Raw genomic sequence first — 21,536 nt, forward strand, 5'->3', positions numbered from 1 at the left:
CCCTTTAGTAAATCTGCCCCAATGTGTCTCTCTACATTATAAACATACGTATTATTTGTGTTTTAGGCGTTATTATATATCGTTGGAATTATTCATTTTATATTGAAAAATTTATTTTATATTTCACCGTCCTACTTAAAACAGACAAAGAAATTGAATTGAAGTTCCCCGCTTAAAAGAACGTAAACTAGCACTAGATATATGACGAGGGCCTCAGAATGAACTAGGAAGAGGCGAGCTAAAGCTGACCTATGCTGTGTACATTCTAAGAAATCCTTTGCTAAACGTACACCGTACATGTAAACAGCGCAATTTGAAAGCACCGAACTGTTGGTATATCTGCTTTACGAAGTATGGTGAACCGTGACAACGCGCGTGATTCTAGAACCAACATGTCGGGACCGCGCACACCTCGTGGCACGATCATAATCTGCACCTTCCTGGCAGCGCGTGAGCACATCCTCCCCACCCCTATTACGCCAAGAAATACGTATTGACATCATTGGCGCCGCTTCCTTATATAACAGGTCGAGCCGGCTAGTTCAGGCGTTCAGTTGGGACAATTTCTCTTACTGTACGTCTCGTTTGTGAAGTGGCTTTGTGTAAGACAGTATAGCCGCATTATAGTTTTGTTTTATTTTTTTGGTTTGTAGTTCTATTGTAAGAAGAAGCCTCAATCAGGGCGATCGTATTAACAGTAACCTCATTCATCTACCGTGATCTTTCAACGCCATCCCAGTACAACTTGATTTCCCGACGAAAGGAACGCGACCTTCTCTACCCTTTAGTTATGAGTCATGTGGCCGTGGAAAATGTCCTCAATCTAGACCAGCAGGTAAGCCTTCCAGCCCGATGCGTGTGTAAATCCTCTCACTCTAGTGGCAAATGGGTTCCCTGCCGCGCGCTAACTATGGCCTAGTGGAACGCAGACAAAGGAGGCCTAGTCCTATTGGTAGGCGCCTGCTTGCGCGGTTAAATGATACTGCGGGCTCTTCTACGAGCACTGACTCCTGCCTCCTCCCGACCAGGCCCAGTCCCGGTGTCTGTTTCACTGTTTATTTCCGTGTGTAGCGGTTGCTGCTCATGTGCGTCACTAGGGCCCGGCATTTGCGTATGACTCACAGTGTGTTGTCCCGGTGCCCCAGGGACTTCGTTTCACACAGCGTCACATTTTCCAACGGGGTTTCCAACCTTTTACTACGAAGACTTTTATTTTTCTTATTTTTATTAGCGGCTATTCATGTACAGAATTCGTTCGTGCCTTCCGGTTGCCGGTACCTGTGGGTCACGGAGTGACCATTTTAATACAGATTTGACAGGCCGGTGTCAGTGTTTAGTGATGATCGCTCACTGCCGCATTTCGCTTTCCGTACATTTTAGACAGGGCAGAGACCCTCAGACAGGGACACAAGAACTGCGGCCAACTACTCCCTCCCATTTAGAAGATTCGCCTTATGCGCTTGCCGGCCACCATTACGCGGCGCACACAAGTTTTTCTCTGAAATGGCCGCCTCTGCTTCGTGTTACATTGAACAATGCGGTGTGTCATTTCCTCGCTGTCTTTGAGGCGGGTGCCGGCAATATATTTTGTCTCCTTTTGAGGAGGGGAGGAGGCAAACCTTGATTTCCTCGTGCGTCATTAGTAGTCGCAGCAAGTATTCTACTCACACTCTACTCGCTCTTCATCGCTTATTCTTCGCACAGCAAAATATACAGAGAGGATGTTTTTTGAGTAAAATGTTACACAGATACAGCATTGCTTACAGTCCCTATTCCTTTGGCGTAGACGTATCAATGTTGCCATTCTCTTACATCCAGGTAGGGTTGCCACCTTTGCTGATGGCTCAACCCGAACACAGGAGGGGGCAGGGCAGATAGCATTGGGGGTGGGGCAGTGATGTAATAACAGGCATGATGACATCAGAGGTGGGCAAAGCGATGGTGGAGTAATGACACCAGGGCGAAACTATTGCATTACTTAGATCCAACTGGATTGATTTCTATCCAGCTTTCACAATGTTTTAAAGTTCAAAACCAGACAAACTATCTCTCAACTATATTGTGCTTGATGATTAAGCCCAATTCTTTAATTACAGGTATGAGATCTATTTTATACAGACCAGAAAACTCTGAAATACATCAATGCTAATTTAGAAAAAAAAATCTTTATTTTTGATGGATTTTTACTTATTTTTTTTTTTTGTATCTCTAATAATGAGTAACTGCACTAGATAGTAACTAAGCCACATTGAGGGGGGGGGGAGTACCTTTTTGGTGTCTCCATTTTGTCTTAGAATTTATTTTCTAGATTTACATGTACTACTGCACATAACCAGTAGATGTATCACAGGAACATTAATGTGCTTTGTATTTCAAAATAAGAGGTGTGGATAATCTCTGGTTTGAAAAGCAGCAGATTGAGCATCTGGAAAACGGTCTAAATAGTTTAGATCTTGAATACATTAGTATTTAAATGTTCATGTATAGGCCAGATTATTCTTCCGGTTTCATAAGGCTGAAAACTAGAGTTGCCACCCGGCTGGTATTTTACCAGCATAGCCGGTAAAACACCTGCCGGGGCCGGTATTGCAAATTTACCGGCAATGCAGTTGCCGGTAATTTGTAATACTCTTTGGAAAAAAAGCACCTGGCCTGCCCCCAATTTGCACAGAACTTACCTTTTTTCCAGCGCTGTGGACATCTCTGAGATGTTGCTCCGCCCCTTTGGGGCACACCATGTAGCTCCGCCCCTTTTATGTCACAGTCCGCCCCCTTTTAGTGCCCGCCCCCCCACTGGCCGGTAATATTTTTTAGTAAAGTTGGCAACCCCACTGAAAACAGAACAGAAAGTTGAGCCTCTGACAGGCCTTACAAAAACTGAACTGTTCGGGTCAAAACCGAGCACGTGGCAACCCTATATCCAGGCCTAGTCGTGGCCTTTAAATCAACTCAGTGTTGCAGGGTGCTGCAGTCTATGAAGCAAAAACAAATCCTGTTTTTTCCTAGGTTTCACTAGTTCTTAGACTTGCATTGCTAGGAGAATGTTGAAGCTTACATGGGTTGCTACTTAGTATTGACACTTATTTTAAAGTTCTTATTTTTTCCTGATATGCAAGAAGCACTTATTGACTACAGAATTTGGTGACTTGGATGTGATTTTATTTTTTATACTAGTCTTGTGCAGTTATTATAAAGGTATATTGGCAAAGTTGACCACACACTGTTTGATAGTCTTAGTCTTTGACTGGATGGTCAAAGCTTGAGTGACAATTCACATACAACCACCTTAATTGCTTGTGCCAAATCTGATATGCATAGTTGGCCAGTTGATGGCTAATTGACAGTCCTTTGTCACCTATACCTGCCTCCCGTAAATCTGTATGGAAACCATTTGCATCTGCACACTTTGGAGCATATTTGGTCCTAAAGAGACTGCCCATGACAAACATAGAAACTGCTGTTACCTGAATGGTGTCTTTGCCATGGATTGTCTCCATTGTATGTATCAATGCTTTGTTTGCTCCACCTAGTGGTAGAATAACAAACTTTGTGCATAAAACTAAGCCATAAACGGTAAAATTACTATCTCTGGCAGAATTTTGGATGTCCGCATAAATATTCTACGACTTCTAGGATTTGAGCATGCATTTGATGTATGTCATGGTGCAGAAGTCAGTAGAATTGTTTATAAAGCACAAATATATTGCAAGACACACTGAACTTACAGCGTCCTATACAGGTATAGGAACAGTTATCCAGAAACCCTTCATCCAAAAAGCTCTGCATTACAAGATGGCTATCGCTCAATTTTTATCAACTTATTAAAATTTTAAACAATTTGCTTTTTCTTTGTAATGATCTGTTCCTTGTACTTTATCCCTACTATGATATAACTAACCCTTAGTGGACGCAAAAAAACGCTGTGCGAATTGCCTCGTGTGGGTGTGTTTTTTTCATTGTAGCAGGCGGAAGACGGGGTGAAGCAGTTCGGGGAGATTAGTTGTCTCTCCCCCCCCCCCCCCCAAAGAAGAGGCCATTAGTCGCTGTGCCCCCCGAATCTCCAGGTGTGACCTTACCCTTAGGGTCTGGCCACACAAGCACATTTGGGGAGATTAGTCGCCCCAGTGACAAATCTCTTCTTCAGAACAACAATCTCCCCGGACTGCCTTCCCCTTGACCTCTGCCGGCTAAAATAAAAAGTGCCTGTGGCAATACACACGTGTTGCTTCGTTTTCCGAAGTTTCCTCTTGAGGCGACTTTGGAAAACGAGGCGCCATGTGTGCATTGCCACAGGTGATTTTCATTTCAGCTGGCAGAGTTCAGGGGGGAAGGCAGTTCGGGGAGATTGTCGCCCTGAAGAAGAGATTTGTCTCTGGGGCAACCAATCTCCCCAAATATACTTGTGTTGGTGACCTGAAACAATGAACTCAGGACTCCAGTGCTAAAAGCTGTGCTGCCCTGGTAGACAGGAATATTTTATGGTGATTTGGAAGGGGAATGATGAATAGAAAGGCCCCAATTCAATAGGTTACTTCTTTCAAGCAAAACTTTTTTTATTATCCCTATAATGCAGTGCTTTACACAGCTTGTTCGTTGTTTACACAAGTCTGTGCCCCCAGTGGAGCAATTAAAGTTCCTTATCATACTTTCATCAGGAGACAATTAACCAGTTTTACTTGTAGGAGGAAATTGGAGTACCCAGAGGAAAACCTTGCAAAACTAGGGAAAGTATACAAAAATCTTCATAAAAAGGGATTGGGCCATTTACGTAGTTAAAGGGATTTATCATGATTTTTATGATTTAGTTTTATTTATCTAAATTACTTTGTTTACACTGCAAATTCACTCTAGAATATAAAATTTAATTCCTGAACCTATTCTTTATTTATTTTAGTTGTAATATTGGTGTGTAGGCAGCCATCTCAGGTAATTTTACCTGGTCATGTACTTTCAGAAAGATCCAGAACTTTTAGGATGGAACTGCTTTCTGGCAGGCTTTTTTCTCCTACTCAATGTAACTGAATGTGTCGTGGTGGGGTCTGGATTTTACTATTGAGTGCTGTTCTTATATCTACAAGCAGCGGTTATCTTGTGTTAGGGAGCTGTTATATGATTACCTTCCCATTATTCTGTTAAGCTGCCGAGGGAGGAAGGGTGATATTACTCCAACTTGCAGTAAAGAGTGACTGAAGTTTATCAGAACTTGACTGGGGGCAGCTGGGAAACTGACAATATGTCTAGCCCCATAAAAGATTTCAAAATTAAAGAAAACTGATTACAGTGCAGAATTCTGCTGGATCAGCACTATTAACTGATGCATTTTGAAAAAAAACGTTTTTTCTCATGACTGTATCCCTTTAAGGAAATTTGCATCCTTGGGGGGGCGTTCCTCCCTCAGAACACTGGATCAAATTTTTTTTTTTTTTTGCCTTTGGTTATCGTGTTTGAGACAACATTGCAATTAGATATTGGCGTACTGGCTTTTTGCATAAAATCAAGAGGTTGTCTATCAAAATAACTTGTGCATCATAAATGTTAATGGCATGCATACCATCTTAATCACTGCTTATAAGCTAATGGCAAGTTCTGAACCATAGGCACATTTGTGCAAGCCAACATAAAAGTACACCCCTTATTTGTGCTAGGAAGCAATTTGAGATCATCCCTGACTTTTGACTGAGGAAACCCAAGGGCTTAGGCCCTTGCCCAAAGCCTATTTATATTGAAGTTGCTGCAGGAAATTCCTGACCTGTGTGTATTGCTGATCTGTAAATTTAACGTATGGGGCTGCTGTCCAGTTTACAACAGGTGACTCCATTTTGTCTTAGAATTTATAGATTTACATGTACTACTGCACATAACCAGTAGATGTATCACCAGGAACATTGTGTTTTTTATTTCAAAATAGAGGTGTGGATAATAATCTCTGGTTTGAAAAGCAGCAGAATGAGCAACTGGAAAACTAAAAATAGTTTAGATCTTGAATACATTATACCCAAGTTTTGCACACCGCTTACTTCAAAGCTTTTCACAGCTCTGTAGTGTTTATTTTATTTGTTATATTTCCCAATATATAAATTCAAGGTACAAATTTCAAATGTTTTATGAGCATTTATTTTATTTTTTTTCCAGTTTGCTGGCCTAGATTTGAATTCAGCCGATGCTGAAAGTGGTGTTGCTGGAACAAGTAAGTAGCAAATTTAAAATTTAGTATTTTCTTTTCTATTTGGGAGTGTTGCTATGTTGAGTTCTGCACTCTTTTTCTAGTTTACTTATGTCTGCGTATTCATGTTTTTAGAAGGACGTTATATTCCTCCACATTTGAGAAACAAAGAAGCCTCAAGGAATGGTTAGTTCTTTCTTTGCTTAAAACACTCTGTGTAAAATGTTGATACATTAGAGCATATATCATCATGTAAAGCCCCATTCATAATGTCTGTAAAACTATATATGCACCAGTCTTGAAAGAGAAACCTGTGAATTTTATACTGAAAGATTTATTGTTATGTAGGTTATCCAAGGTGTCAATACCCAGCTGTAGATGTGTATAAGGGATACGGTGATTGGTGGTCCCAAAGAAATGGTACAATTAACTGGCTTGGTGTGTTGGCTGCATTTAGCTTGGCTTGCATAAGTTGGCCATTGAGCTGCTTGTGAATTGCCATGGAACTCTAGACTGCTCCAGATCTACTACTTTGAGCACACTGTTAAAATCACTGTTTCAACTTGGCTTCATAGATAATTATTAATCAAGTCATGCTGTTTTTTTTTAACCTATTTTTTCTCTTCTCTAGTTAAAAAACAAAAAACAAAACATGAATTGTAGAGCTTTTCCTGCTTATTATGCAGCTTTATGGAGAACAGTTTGTAAACCTAAGATTTGTTCTTATGACTTGCTGTATAGCACTAATTTTTATTGTAAATCTGAACACTAATTTTGATGAGCAATGTGCATGTAACATGCATTATTCTGAATTGTCAGCTTGCTTTTTAGAAATTAGTTTTGTCACACTTGGTTGTGTTAATACTAAAAGATGAGTCTCTTATGGCTATTTGTTGCTTATGGTGAGGTTGTTTTGCCTTTCAAGACTCCAACTGGGACTCTGGCCGTGGCGGGAATGGCTACATCAATGGGATGCAAGATGACCGTGACGGTCGTATGAATGGTTATGATCGAGGTGGCTATGGAAGCCGTGGTACTGGAAGATCTGACAGAGGTATTAAGTTCTTGTAACATAAATTTGTGTGCAGGTGCAAAAAAAAAAAAAAATTGCTAGCTGCAAAATCCTCTGTAGGGATGTCCACCCACCACTAAGTACTAAACGCCTATGATTGGTTACTTTGTCCTGATGTAGATGTTAACTACTAGCTTACCACACTTGTACAGAAAGAATTGTTAGAAGCAAACCAAATATACTCTTAATATTACGGTTTACTTAGAATTTCCTGGACATCCCACATTGGGTTTTAAAGCACGGCCAGGCTACTTATCAGATTTCCTACTATAGACTGGTTCTGAACTTATTGTTTGTTCAAAGTTCTCTGTGTAGCCAAAGAAGTGGATTTAAGAGACCTTTTTTAATTGGAGACTTTCGCCTCATTCATATGCAAAGCAGAAGGAATTCTACTAAGGAAACCAGTTCTCACTCCTAAAATGAAGTACCATATATACTCGTATAAGCAGAGGTACCTAATTTTACCTACGAAAACTGGGAAAACTTATTGACTTGAGTATAAGCCTAGAAACAACTACAGCCCTGTCTCCCAGCAGCGCACATTCCGCAAAAGCGACCCCCCCCAGCGATCAACCGGACTTCTTTGCAAAGTTGATGGTGACAGAATTGCCAAACTGATTACGGTGTGCATTGTCCCACTACCACCTGGAGTTCTCATCCAACCCACCTCGCCGCTTCTTTATGTCCAGAGTTCCTCCAGAACCAGCCAAACACAGAACCTTCCAAGATGTGATCTCCAAACAGAAGCGGCGTCCCGGTTCCACATGGAAGAATGCTTCCAGGGATACTATTCCAATTTCTTTGTAGTTCCAAAAACGACTGCTGCCTTCCAGTTTTGGACCTCAAGGAGTTAAACAAATGTATCCATTTGCGCAGATTCAAAATGGTAGTCACTCCGATCATTCATTGCAGCAATGTCTCCAGATGAATTCCTGGTATCCCTCGTCCTAAAGGATGTGTACCTACATGTACCCATTTTCCCTCCCCATCAGAATGTTGCGATTTGCCTTACAAAACACACTACCAGTTCACAGCACTTCCATTCGGCTTGAGAAGACCATCTTTCAGTGGGCGGAAGCCAACCTAACCCTACTGTCAGCCATATACATACCAGGATTTCTAAGCAGGTAGTCACTGCACCTGGGAGAATGGTCTCTAAAGACAAGAGAATTTCAACAAGAGCAGCGAGATTGGGAATACTGTGGACCTCAGGCCACATGGCAAAACCAAAGGTACCAAAATTCCTTGCCAGGTACCGGGATCCTCTAGGCACATTTGCTCTTAACATACAATTGGAACTTCCAGCTCGCCTACGCCTTTCCTTCCTCTCGTTCCAAGGACAATCAAGAAACTACAAGGAGAAAGGACAACTCTTATCCTCATATCGCCCAGGTGGCCCCGTTGAACGTGGTTCTCAGAACTTCTCAAAACACTCTAGAGGAACCATGGACTCTTTCCCTCATACCAGATCTTATCTATCAAGGTCCCATACTCCATCCAAACCCATCAGTTTTTTTAAGATTGACGGTGTGGCTCTTGAGACCCAGATCCTGAAGCGCAAGGGTTATTCCGATGAGGTCGTGAAAGTAATGCGAGCGGCCCAAAAATCCGTTTGAGCGAAGACCTACCACAGGGTAGGGAACACCCATCAACTATGGTGTAGCCAGAAAAACATGGACTTCCAAAAGCTTTGCATTCCCAGTCTATTGAAATTTCTTCAGGATTAAATCGCAAACCTCCGCTCTGTCAATTTTATTCCAAAAACGTTAAGATCTTCATCCAAAGAGTTACTCATGTAGCACACCCATTTCACGCTCCCGTACCCACGTGGGACCGCACCCTTGTTCTACGAGCACTTAAAGAACCACCTTTTGAGCCCATGGATTCCATCCCTCTACAGATACCCTGTAAACAAACCTATGCTTCACGGATCTTTTAATGGTTTGCTATTACAATTAATATTCAAAGTTGAGGAAAACTATGCTTAGCATCTTTTGAGCATGTTAAATGCTAATGTTCATGTATTTTTGCTTTTTAGGCTTTTATGACAGAGAAAATTCTGGGTGGAATTCAGGCAGAGACAAAGATGCATACAGCAGTTTTGGCTCCCGCGGTGAGCGGGGCAAAGGAAGTTTGTTTAATGACAAAGGAAGTGGATCCAGGAGGTGAGCATCTAAAAAAAAAACAAAAAAACTTGGTATTCTAATCAGTAACTGAAAAATTTAAGTTTTCTTTTTACGGACATGAAATGGCCTGTATTTCTCTTGCGGCCTCAGCGGGACACAGGAACCATGGGATTAAGCTCCTCCCTCCAGGAGGCAGGACACTGATAGCAAAAAGCTGGACTTCTCCCTCCTGCTTAACTCCCATAATTGTTTTTTTCAGTGTCCTGCATCCAAGGAGGTATGGACTTTGCCTCTAGGAGGCCCTACAAAAGGAATCTCCGTTCAATAAATAGCATTGACACTTGTGGTGAGACCGGAGTCGGGGACAGTCCTGTTCTCCATGGTTAGCCCCCATCGCTGGAACCCTTGGCTGGGCTTGCAGTGATTGGCAAGCTGGCCAATCATCCATGGAATTTGTACAGCTTTTACATGATCTGTAACTTGAAACACTTCCCCGTGTGTGTATGTATGTATGTATATATATATATATATATATATATATATTATATAGGATAAAGAACCCCCTACTGTAATTTATAAAGATATTATGTTACCGAGGAGTTATGTGACCATATAAAAGCACGAGGCCGAAGGCCGAGTGTTTTTATACAGGTCACATAACTCCGAGGTGACTTCTAATATCTTTATAAATTATAGCAGGGGGTACATTATGCATTATAATCTACAAAGATGTCTGGCTCTGTTCTGCCTTTGCCTTCTTGCCTGCCACAGGTGATGTCATAGGGGAAAGGCCAAGGAAGTAGGGAAACTTAAATCAGGACTGGAGACTGAGGTGGGAGGGGGAGTGTAAGTTGAGAGGGAGGTTATGTGAAAATTGGGAGAGTTGGTGAGAAAGAATGGAGAGAGACCAGAGAGGGGGTTAGACAGAGTGTACACAGAGATACAGGGAGTCAAAAGTCAGACTGTGTCAGTGCAAGATGCTTCACACCAGCCTCTCCCCATCTGCAATGAATTTGAAGCAGCACCAGAGCAGTACTGGTTAAATGGGAATGAGCTAGAATCAGCCTGTCAGCCAGCACGGACTGACACAGAAACCAGCATACCTGCTCCTGCTGCAATCTGCTCTGCTTGTCACCCCTTTGATAATTACTCCTCCCCCTCGCCAATGAATTTCCCCGCACTAACAACAAGGGGAGGGGTATCTGAGCAGACAGGGATCAGCAGGGGAGCACATGAGACGGAAGCTTTGAGGGGCCATATCTGACAGGGAGTGAGAGAAAAGGAGCGCACTGTGCTGTAAGTAAAATCTGAGCCTGCGAGTCAGATGGGAGGGGGGAAGTGTGCTGAGAGCTGCAGGGAGAGAGCAGCGGCGGAAGTGATGTAACATATAAACGGCGCGTTCTGATGTCAGAACGCGCCGTTTATAAGGATATAATTTACAGTCTGGTCCCATAGGGAAATGACCAGACTATAGATATATAGTGAATAAAGTACCCCCTTTTGTAAAATATAGGGATATTATAAGTTACCGAGGAGTTTCATGACCATATAAAAACACGAGGCCGAAGGCCGAGTTTTTATACAGGTCATGGAACTCCGCGGTAACTTCTAATATCCTCATATTTTACAACTGGGGGTACTTTATTTATTATAATACACAAATTTCAATGAGTCATGTGACAGAAATCACATCAGAACTCACTGTTTATAACTGATGACATCAGAACTCACCGTTTATAAGGATATAATTTACAGGATATTCATGGCTTTTGTGTATTGTATAGATGTGTGTGTGTATATATATATATATATATATACACACACACACACACACACACACACACGTATACACGTATACACATATACACGTTTGGATGTTGCCTGAAATTTGTGCCCAAACTGCTTGATTTTTAATTGCTACAGTACATTTGTTGTCTATAAAAGATTCAAATACCATACTGAACAGTGTTCCTATAAATATAGTAATGAATAACTAAGTGAAGAGCATACTTGGATAAATTCTAATGGGTACTATTGGTAGACCTCACTGATGAAAAGGTTCCATCCTGAAATTTTTTTACTTGGTTTCAGACCCGATGAAAGTCGTCCAGATGGCTTTGATGGAGTGGGTAACAGAGGTAATAACAGTAGCTTTGGTAGATTTGACAGAGGCAACAGCCGTTGGTCAGATGAACGAAATGATGAGGATGACTGGTCAAAACCTCTTGCTCCAAATGACCGTGTAGAACAGTAAGTATTACTAAAGTAAAGTTATATTTTTATGTCTTATTTGCCAAAGCTTAATTTAAACTTTTTTTTTTTTTTTTTAGGGAGCTTTTCTCTGGGAGCAACACTGGCATTAATTTTGAGAAGTATGATGACATTCCAGTTGATGCAACAGGCAGCAATTGCCCCCCACACATTGAATGTGTACGTATTTTTGAGTTTGTGGGGTTTTGGTTTGTTTTTTTGTAATACTTATTTATAGTGGTTAACATTTTGCTGCTTCCCCCTCAGTTTCAGGATGTCGATATGGGTGAAATTATCATGGGAAACATTCAGCTAACCCGTTACACGCGCCCAACCCCAGTGCAGAAACATGCAATTCCAATAATCATAGGGAAAAGGGACTTGATGGCATGTGCTCAGACAGGTAATTATTTTACAAGTGTTCTGGCTTTAAAAGAAAATGCTTATTATAAAACGGCAAAACTATTGGTCGGTCAGCCATATACCTGCATGATGGGCCACAAAGTTCATAAAAATTATGCTGTAACAGGACTGTAATAGCAAGAGGACTGGTAGCAAGAGTGAACAGTGTCTATGAAGGCTTACATTTTATCAGGTCCTACTGTAACCTGTTGTGCAAGTTAAAAGCAAGTGGCCTTGCTGAGTAGTCTTACACATTCTATCTGAGAAAGTTCAGTTGAACTGCAGTTCACTTAACCATTTTGTGATGCATGTTTCTGCAGTAATGTCTCATTTTCTTAATATTTAGTGGATTTAACATTCTTCATTTTTGTAATATTTTTTTATATTTTTTTTTTTTTAAGGATCTGGGAAAACTGCAGCCTTTCTTCTACCCATATTGAGTCAGATCTATGCAGATGGGCCTGGTGATGCAATGAAGCATTTAAAGGTATTCTATGTCTGAAGTTATATTGCCATCATTATGGTATTTGGTTTAATCACTAAATGTGCCATAGATTCAGTATACCAAAAGGCATTTTAGGGTTCCAGTGCTGCTTTGGCCACAGTATGGCCCTTAACATACTTAAGTCAATTTTCAAACCTTAACCTGTTCTTTGAGAAGGCAACTGCTGGAGCAGTTATTTATGTGCAGATAATGACTGTTTTACCAGCTGGAATATCCAGAGTGCAAATTAGGTCATGCACTGGTTCATGGGTGCTTCAAGCAGCTGGTCTGCTCTACAGCATGGGTTATATATGTTTGCTCACTGTAGTGGTTCCTGAGAGGACACCAACTTTCTAGGTGTGTGAAACTATAGATATGCATTATAGAGCTGTGTTGGGGCCAAAGTATTAATATGTGAACTTGTTGCAATAATTGTCTATTCAATTTCAGGATAATGGAAGATATGGTAGACGCAAACAGTTCCCACTTTCTCTTGTTTTGGCACCTACCAGGGAACTAGCAGTACAAATCTATGAAGAAGCTAGAAAGGTGAGTGGGTTTTTTTTTTTTTAAAAAAAAGGCTTGATTTGCAGGTCAAAATAAGCTACTGGATAAATTGCTTTGAAAAGAACGGAATGTTTTTAAAGCTTGCAATAATTGGCACACTAGCCAATACAGGTATCTCCTTTTTTTATGCTGGTTTTATTTCTTTTCATGCTTTTTACCCTGTAACTGAACATTCATTAAAGGACAAGTAACACTAAAATTTTAGGTAAAAAAAATCTATTCTTTCCCCCAATAATACTGCTATCCTTGACAAAGTTAACGCTTGTTAATATTTAATCCATAAATAGAGCAACAAAATCTCGCTTCTGGTTGTTTTTAAAACAATGTCCTGCTAGCCTGTTTCTTTCAAAAACCGGAAGTTACTGAGGGAAAGCTGCTGTTCAGCTGGTGACTTTTTATTAGCTTGTCTCCTTCTGTCTGGCTTGGTATCTGCTCACTCCCCCACCCCCTCTCCTTTCCCAGCCACCTCTTTCCCCCACACAGACTTGCACAGAGTGGGCTCTGCTGCAGCACCCCTCAATAACTGAACAGCAGCTGCCCTTGTAACTTCTGGCAGAGAGTTGCTATGTTATGTGGTGCTGCAGCGACATATTTGGAGGCAGTGCACAAACGTTCATGGAGAAAACCCGTTAGGAGAGGGCTTTTTCTCCCTATGCACTGGGTGAGATCAGGCCTCTTATTTTATGAAATGTTATTTCAGACCAGCTTGAAACTTCATGAGGGTTCAACTCTTCATTTCTGGATCTTTGCAGCTATGACTTGGGAATTAATGTTCATTCAAATGTTAATAGCATTCTAAAACTGGGCTTATGTGCAGACTAAATGGGCTTAATATCTCTTGAAGATTTAACTTTTTATGTACATGTCTATTTGTAGGTGTCATGGAACTGGTTTACTTTGAGGGTTATGTTCACTGCTAGATTATGGATTGATATATTTGTACTTAGAGCATTATTGTAGGTGTATTCATAATCTTAAAGCTTTCAATTATATTTAAAAATATGATTAGGCTGCACTGCTGACTTTTGAACCTTGGTCAGTTTGCATACAGGTCCAGAGTTCGCCCATGTGTTGTCTATGGTGGGGCTGATATTGGCCAGCAGATACGAGACTTGGAGCGTGGTTGTCATTTACTTGTTGCTACTCCTGGACGTCTTGTTGATATGATGGAGAGGGGAAAGATCGGCTTGGACTTCTGCAAGTACGTGAATGCCCTTTTGCCATCCATCTGAAAGCATTTAAATATTCAGTGTAATTAATGCTTTTCCCCCACCCCTCTTCTAACTTCTTAAAAGGTATTTGGTACTAGATGAAGCAGACAGAATGCTTGACATGGGTTTTGAGCCCCAGATTCGTCGAATTGTTGAGCAAGACACCATGCCACCCAAAGGCGTAAGACAGACTATGATGTTTAGCGCCACTTTCCCCAAAGAGATTCAGGTATTGTATTTTTCATTTGCTGCAGGACTATTAATGGGTTTAATAATGTGTTGGGAGTCTTCTTAAATAGATCACTATTACACACACAAATTACAAACCATGCAACAGTCTTGTTTCCTTGTTCTCTGTAAAGATATGTAGCATTAGTCACTTCAACCTCATGAGTCTGTTCAGGTACAGAATTTTCATCAACAATTTGTTACAAGCTGTATTCTAGTATTGCCGCCTTTTGATAGTTTTTAAGAAAAATTTGTATTCTTTTGCAGATACTTGCCAGAGACTTTTTGGATGAATATATCTTCTTGGCAGTTGGCAGAGTTGGTTCTACTTCAGAAAATATAACTCAAAAGGTTGTTTGGGTCGAAGAGATGGATAAACGTTCATTTTTGCTTGACCTTCTCAATGCAACTGGTAAATTTATTTATTTATTTTAATTTTGCACTCAGTGATGTATTGTGCTTGCTCCCTTACTTTATCTTAATACTTTTTGTATCTTATTAGGGAAAGATTCCTTAACTCTTGTCTTTGTGGAGACCAAAAAGGGTGCAGATGCACTTGAAGACTTCTTGTATCATGAAGGTTATGCCTGTACAAGCATCCATGGAGACAGGTCTCAGAGGGACAGAGAAGAAGCACTTCACCAGTTCCGATCAGGAAAATGCCCAATCCTTGTTGCCACTGCAGTAAGCTGCCTGTAGTAACTTTTTTGAGAAAATCCCCCCACCCCCCCTTTGCACCAGACTTAATTCTCCTCTCTCTTAATGCAGGTAGCAGCTAGAGGTCTTGACATTTCAAATGTAAAGCATGTCATAAACTTTGATCTACCAAGTGACATCGAAGAATATGTACATCGTATTGGCCGTACTGGACGTGTAGGGAATCTTGGTATGTTCTCTTGCATCAAAAGTTTTTGCAAGTACTTTAAGAAAGTTAATATACTAAGTTTGTTAGTTTAAGTTACTTTAAGAAAGTTAGTCTTGTAATATGAACATGTGTTCTTAATGGCTTATTTCACAAAATTGATATCTGGCTTTGTTCCTGTTTTCAGTACAGCCTGTAGTCTGCTTAGATCAGGTTAAGTGTATTGGTTTTAGTACCTGGGTATATAAAAACAGTTTAGAGTGGACAATTAACCTATTGCATAAAGAGAACCTTAAATGTAACACACAAGCCCAAGAACACAACTCGTGGTAAAATCTGTAGTTATTGTAGTCTGACTAGTTAAAAGTAATGCATGATGGATGGTGCTTTTCAGTGCTCTATGTAGCAACTAAATTAGCAGATGTAATGGTTACAGCCTATTTAATTTAATTGATGGTTTTGATAGTCTTATCTTATACCATGTCTGATATTCTGCAAAATGTGTACATATGTACTGCTAATACATATCACACCACGTATCATAGTATTATCCTTAAAGGGATATTTCAAATTTCAAATCTTTAAATAAAATCTTAAATAAAATAAAAAAATAACTCCTGGAAATCCATCAAATTCTATTTTTTTTTTTTTTTTTTTACTTTAGTATTTGCTGTTCTGTTCTTTCCATGCTGGAGTATGTTAAAAATCTTTAGCTCTCTTACATTACATTGTGTAGACAGAGTGCACACAATTTGTGTATACAGAAAATGGCACACAAGGAGCATGTTTACCTGTGGGTGAAAAAAATTCTTAACTTGTTATGACCATCCATTATCTCTATATGTTAAGCACATGCTGCAGTCTGAGTGCATTTTTCTCAATTAGCTGGTATTGCTTGTGTAAAATGTTTTACAACTTTTCTAATCTGGTTTTCATGGTGTTTTCCAGCAATGTATGCTGTTGCCCTTAGATGTAGGAATGCTTATTTGTATAACTTTAGTCATCCAAGACTATTCTGTTGAGAAGCAAATCTCTACAAAATAACACTCCCAAGCTTTTATAGAGCGTTTGTAAACTGTAAATTTACTTGCTTAATATTGTCCCCATGACTTTTTTTTTATTTTTTGTATAGTTACACTAAAACTGTTTACCAGTGGTAATTAAGATTGAACCAGTATATAAGTATACACTGTTGCTCCCACAGGGGGTCTGGGTTTCTGCCGGCAAAACAGTGCGTTTCTTAACCCTAAGAAACCCTTAATTTGGACAACTATTGCTGTTTAATGTCCTATCTTGTTTTCAAGGTCTTGCAACATCTTTTTTCAATGAAAAGAACATAAACATAACAAAAGATCTGCTGGATCTGCTTGTTGAAGCAAAACAGGAGGTCCCGTCTTGGTTGGAGAACATGGCTTATGAACAGCATCATAAGAGTAGCAGTCGTGGTCGTTCAAAGAGGTAGTTGAATTTCTTGGAGCCTCTGACTTATAGCTATAAGAGTAAAAGTTGATGTTATTGGCATACTCTATTTCTTATGCCAACTGCTTTTTTCTCTTTTAGTCGCTTTAGTGGCGGATTCGGTGCCAAAGACTATCGCCAGAGTAGCAGTGCAGGTAGCAGCTTTGGCAGCAGCCGTGGTGGTCGAAGCAGTGGTCATGGAGGCAGCAGGGCATTTGGAGGTGTGTAAAGTTGAGGGTGATTAAGCTAAATATTTGTGTAACTTGGCTGAAATGCGTGAATTGCTTAATTTTTTAATCTTTCTTGTTTCCACAGGTGGCTATGGTGGCTTCTATAACAGTGACGGATATGGAGGCAACTACGGGGGCAGCTCCCAGGTTGACTGGTGGGGCAACTAAATAGTCTGCAGCTGAAATGACTTATACATGCTAATATGGAAACCACATGTAACTTAGCCAGACTATACCTTGTGTAGCTTCAAGAACTTGTACATTACCAGCTGTGATTCTCCACTGAATTTTCTTTTCAAGGGAGCTCTGGGCCGCAAAAGAAAGCAAACAATAGAAATATCCCCTACTCTGAAGGTGTTGAAGATTTCATTGCTGTAGTGTTGGATTCAAACCCAGATTACCCCCTCCCAACAACTGCATTTATTTTGACTGAGGATAATTTGTTTGTTAATGTACTGTGCCTTTAACTTTAGACAACCTTTTTATTTTGATGTCCTGTTGGCTCAGTATTGCTCAAGGTATAAATTGAGACAAAATACATTTATTTAACTTGGGCGAAATCAAACCTTGGCACACAGGCGTGATACAACTCAAAACAGGAATCTCTTCATCCTTGCATTTAATATTACAAAGAAACTTGTGCGGTAACCCTGCATTAGTGCTTCTGTTGACTTGCCACTTTGAGGCAAAACACCTTGAAGCATATCAGAAGAAATAATTTCTAATGTGGAACACTGTACCAAGTTAAGTTCTGATTTGCTCACTCTATCCTGGAAAAGGTACTCAAACCGGAAGTCTCTCTATTAAGCCATTCCAGTCACTTTTAGGTGTATAAATGTCCATCATACACGTTAAGCACTCTTTCCGAGAATGCAAGTGAATATGGCAATTCCTTTAACAAAGTTGAGGCAGATCAGTAAACTTGTGAATTTGCCAAATGAGGGCCGATCATTACAGGAAACATTTAACAATCTAAAACTTTAAATAGTTTTTAGGAGGTATTGTCTATAAAATTTGACATGCCTGTCCTGAAGATAAATGGAATGGCTGGCCACAGCAGTATATGGCTCTGTGATAGGCCTGGCTGATTTTGGTCTAAACGCATGCTAGTGTTAATGTTTTTTGGTCAAGAGGATATGAACAGGAGGATTTAAGCAGCAGGCTTTATTTTAATGCAGATTCACATTACTCTGTTCCAGCTGCATTGAGAGGTTTAAACATACTTGGCTTACAGTAGACTTTCTAACATGGCTCCTGAAGAGTAAATTAAAATCATAAGATCAACAGTGGAAAATGTACATAACTGCACAAGGTGTTAAATCTGCTAATGGCGTGTGCAGTTTAGCCAGTTTTAGTTGCATATGTTTCCATTATATTTAGTATGTCAATGCTAAATCTGGCCAAAGACTAATTCCCACCTCTAATATGCCTCTGCCACTTGAAATTTTCCTTAATTTGTGGTTGAAATTTTAAACTTCAGTGGCATGTGACGGCAAAAAATCTACAGTGCAATAGATTTTAAGTGTATTGTGCCTTGCTCTAAAACTTTTTTTGTTTTTTTTTTGTAGGTGCACTTGACAGTATTGAGGTAATTTGTTATGGTGCTATTTAAAAATAGATGTGGCCCTTGTACATTTTGCCCATAACTTTCTACAAACTTCTTTTATTGCACATACAGAGAATTTTTATACAAGTCTTGTGCGTGTCCTTTAACCTCAAATCTTTTGTCTGAGATGGCAATACACTGCTAGGAGTGTAGGGGAAGAGTGAGATTCAAAATTTGGGACCATGGGTTATGGTAGCTTGGGAAGGAAACTATTTTGCACACAATGGATTTCTAGATACTTTTTGCTGCTAGTTTTGTGTAATATTTATTGAACATTTTGACAAATATTTATTTTTGTAAGCCTAAGTGATTCTTTGAAAGTTTAAAGAAACTTGACCAAAAGACAGTACAAAAACACTGGCACTTGAATGTTGAATGTCAACGTATGCGTGAAATTATATATTTCGGGGTAGCGTGAGCTTTTAATGTTAAGTCCTATTAAACTCTTAAGTCAAATTGAGCAGACCCAGTATTGGCTGTGCAGCCGTAACTTTCTGGTGTAATTAAAATGAAATTGGCAACTTAAAATTGAACATGCCAAGGTTTTGATACACTTGTCTTAAGATATTGCAACACTTCCAAAACAGATGTGAAGTGTCGAGATTCTCAGATGTTTGTTGCGTGAGTTTTGTTTAGTTGTGTGATAATTTTTATTTCAGTGAATGTCTGGCACATTGCAATCCTCAACATGTGGTTCTCTTTTCATACTGGTATATCAGTGACTTGTCTTCAATGATTACATATTAGCAAGGAATTTTGGAGCAATATCTCATAAGATAAGGTTTATACAAATTTAAAATATGCAATGAATGAATACAAACTTGCTAAATGTCAAGATTGACTCAAGTCGCTTTAGTTTAGTCGATGCTTATTGTACTAGTTTAGATGCTTAGCACTGCATGTGCTTTGCATTACTGATTTTATTAAAATAAAAGTTGAACAGCAAAACGTCACATTTGTCCTGTGTACTTTCTTGCTATTGTGCAGAGATTTGTTGACCTATAAAATATGGCCTACTATATGGCAGAGAGATCTACTGCAAAGCCCTTTACTATTTAAAAAATCTTTCACATTAAAGTTGCACTCGTGGCAAAGCAACTTGAATATTTAAATTGGGCTTAATACATGGTACTCCGCAATAACTGTAGCTTACCTGATGCCTCAGTTGAAGGATTCAGCTGCCTGAATGGAGAGTGCCTCCATGGGCTAATAGCACTGCTAATGTACCATCGGCCTCAATTTGCTTGTACAGTAAAGGATATATGTATACATACACTTGTAGATAATGTTACATTGAACTATAATGACAAATCATAAATGCATTTTACAGTGTGGGGGGGGGAGAGTAGTGCCACCCAAATACGTTAAATACAACTAGAAGCGGTGGGAATATTTTAGCCCCATATACAATAAGGACACAGTAGGAACTTTAGGCCCAAATACATAAAATACTGCTTTTTCCTGCTTGGGTGCTATTATGTCTACTGCTAGGGAGTATAACTTGGGTTGTATTGAAGTACAGAGAGAAATGGCTGACTAAAAGTAGTTACATCCTGAAGTGTTGGCTCATTGGCAAAGCTCAGAATTGGGCACAATGCACTAAGATGGCTGCCTTCATCACTATTACAGCTGAACATAATCAATTTGGTTCAAGAATAACATTTGAAATGGTGCAGTGAATTATGTGCAAGGTAAACAGTGTTTACATAACCATAAAAATAACCCCTTTAACTCTAGGGGATAAATCCTGTGTTTGGAATTATGCTAAATCCAAGATGTGTGTTTTGAAACATTTGTGGTAGATTTGGTAATTGTACAAATCTGAAGCTAGATATGTGCATTCTTATTTTTGATCTAGTCAAGCTCATGCATTACATCTGTGAAAGAAGATGTGACTAAACAGGTGTGTTGGTTCTGTCCACCTGGTGTGTGTTAAGTGGACAACAAGTGAAGAAGGGCTTTTACACATGAGTGGGTTTTTATTTGAAACCCGTTCTATAGAAAGCTCTGAATTACAGGAAGTCTGTCTCCCAGAGACTCCATTTTATTCTAATAATCCAAATGTTTTAAAATTTACCTTGTACTTGATCCTAATTAAGATATAATTAATCTTATTGGAAGCAAAACCAGTCTATTTGGGTTATCCAAATTACAGTAAGATCCATTATCCAGAAAATTCCAGTTCCTGAGTATTCTGGATAACAGGTTCCATATTAACATATTTTCCTTACAGGTGGCTTTACTAGAGGACTTGCACTTACCACTCTAAGTCTCAAATCTCTTGCTTTATCAGCACTTTAAAATATTAGGTGGGCAGAAGACTCCACCATACAATGCTTTTCACGGCGAGTTCTACATGCCAGGCCACCCTTTAAAGGACAAGGGAAGGCAAAAATAAAATAAAATCCCATTTTAACTTTCTTTAATGAAAAAGAAACCTATCTCCAATATACTTTAATTAAAAAATGTGTACTGTTTTTATAAGAAACCCTACTGTATGCAGTGAAATTCTCCCTTCATTTACTGCTGTGGATAGGAATTGTCAGATGGTCCCTAACTGCTGAGCAGGGAAACAATCCTACTTCTAAACAGCAGGGGGAGCCCCCACTTACCAGTCATGCAGAATTCAAGCAGCTTTGTTTATGACGATCCCTAAGCAGCCCAGGCCACACTGAGCATGTGCAGGGTCAGGCAAAGATGTTAACAATGTTACAAGATGACAGCCTCCTGTGGCCAACTTTGAAAGCATAAATCATTTGTTTGATTAGGCTTTGTGGTGCAGTAAGTTCATGCTTATGTTTAGTGTATTTCTAGCCTTATTCTATATTAGACTTTCCTTTTTAAGGACCCTACTCCTCCATGGGACTAGCCATTGGT

At 39.7% G+C, this 21,536-nt stretch overlaps 1 protein-coding gene across 4 annotated transcripts; it reads left to right on the top strand.

Moving 5' to 3' along the window:
• Positions 1 to 528: 528 nt before the first annotated feature.
• Positions 529 to 19,612, top strand: ddx3x.L (DEAD-box helicase 3 X-linked L homeolog). Of its 4 annotated transcripts, XM_041580867.1 has the most exons (19): positions 529 to 835; positions 6,133 to 6,187; positions 6,299 to 6,349; positions 6,512 to 6,583; positions 7,089 to 7,217; positions 9,274 to 9,400; positions 11,453 to 11,611; positions 11,692 to 11,791; positions 11,879 to 12,014; positions 12,415 to 12,500; positions 12,948 to 13,046; positions 14,105 to 14,265; positions 14,360 to 14,504; positions 14,771 to 14,915; positions 15,006 to 15,187; positions 15,272 to 15,389; positions 16,670 to 16,823; positions 16,926 to 17,044; positions 17,139 to 19,612. In XM_041580867.1, the coding sequence occupies exons 1-19, from the start codon at positions 791 to 793 to the stop codon at positions 17,219 to 17,221; spliced, it is 2,166 nt and encodes a 721-aa protein (XP_041436801.1). In that variant the 5' UTR covers positions 529 to 790; the 3' UTR covers positions 17,222 to 19,612. The 4 variants fall into 4 exon arrangements, with proteins under 4 accessions (XP_041436801.1, XP_018100298.1, XP_041436802.1 ...); NM_001086814.1 differs by lacking the exon at positions 6,512 to 6,583 and having other exon boundaries at positions 563 to 835; positions 17,139 to 19,607; XM_018244809.2 differs by lacking the exons at positions 6,512 to 6,583; positions 7,089 to 7,217.
• The last annotated feature ends 1,924 nt before the right edge of the window (positions 19,613 to 21,536 follow it).

The sequence above is a fragment of the Xenopus laevis genome, chromosome 2L, assembly GCF_017654675.1.
Source record: "Xenopus laevis strain J_2021 chromosome 2L, Xenopus_laevis_v10.1, whole genome shotgun sequence".
In the NCBI taxonomy this organism is placed as follows: Eukaryota; Metazoa; Chordata; class Amphibia; order Anura; family Pipidae; genus Xenopus; species Xenopus laevis.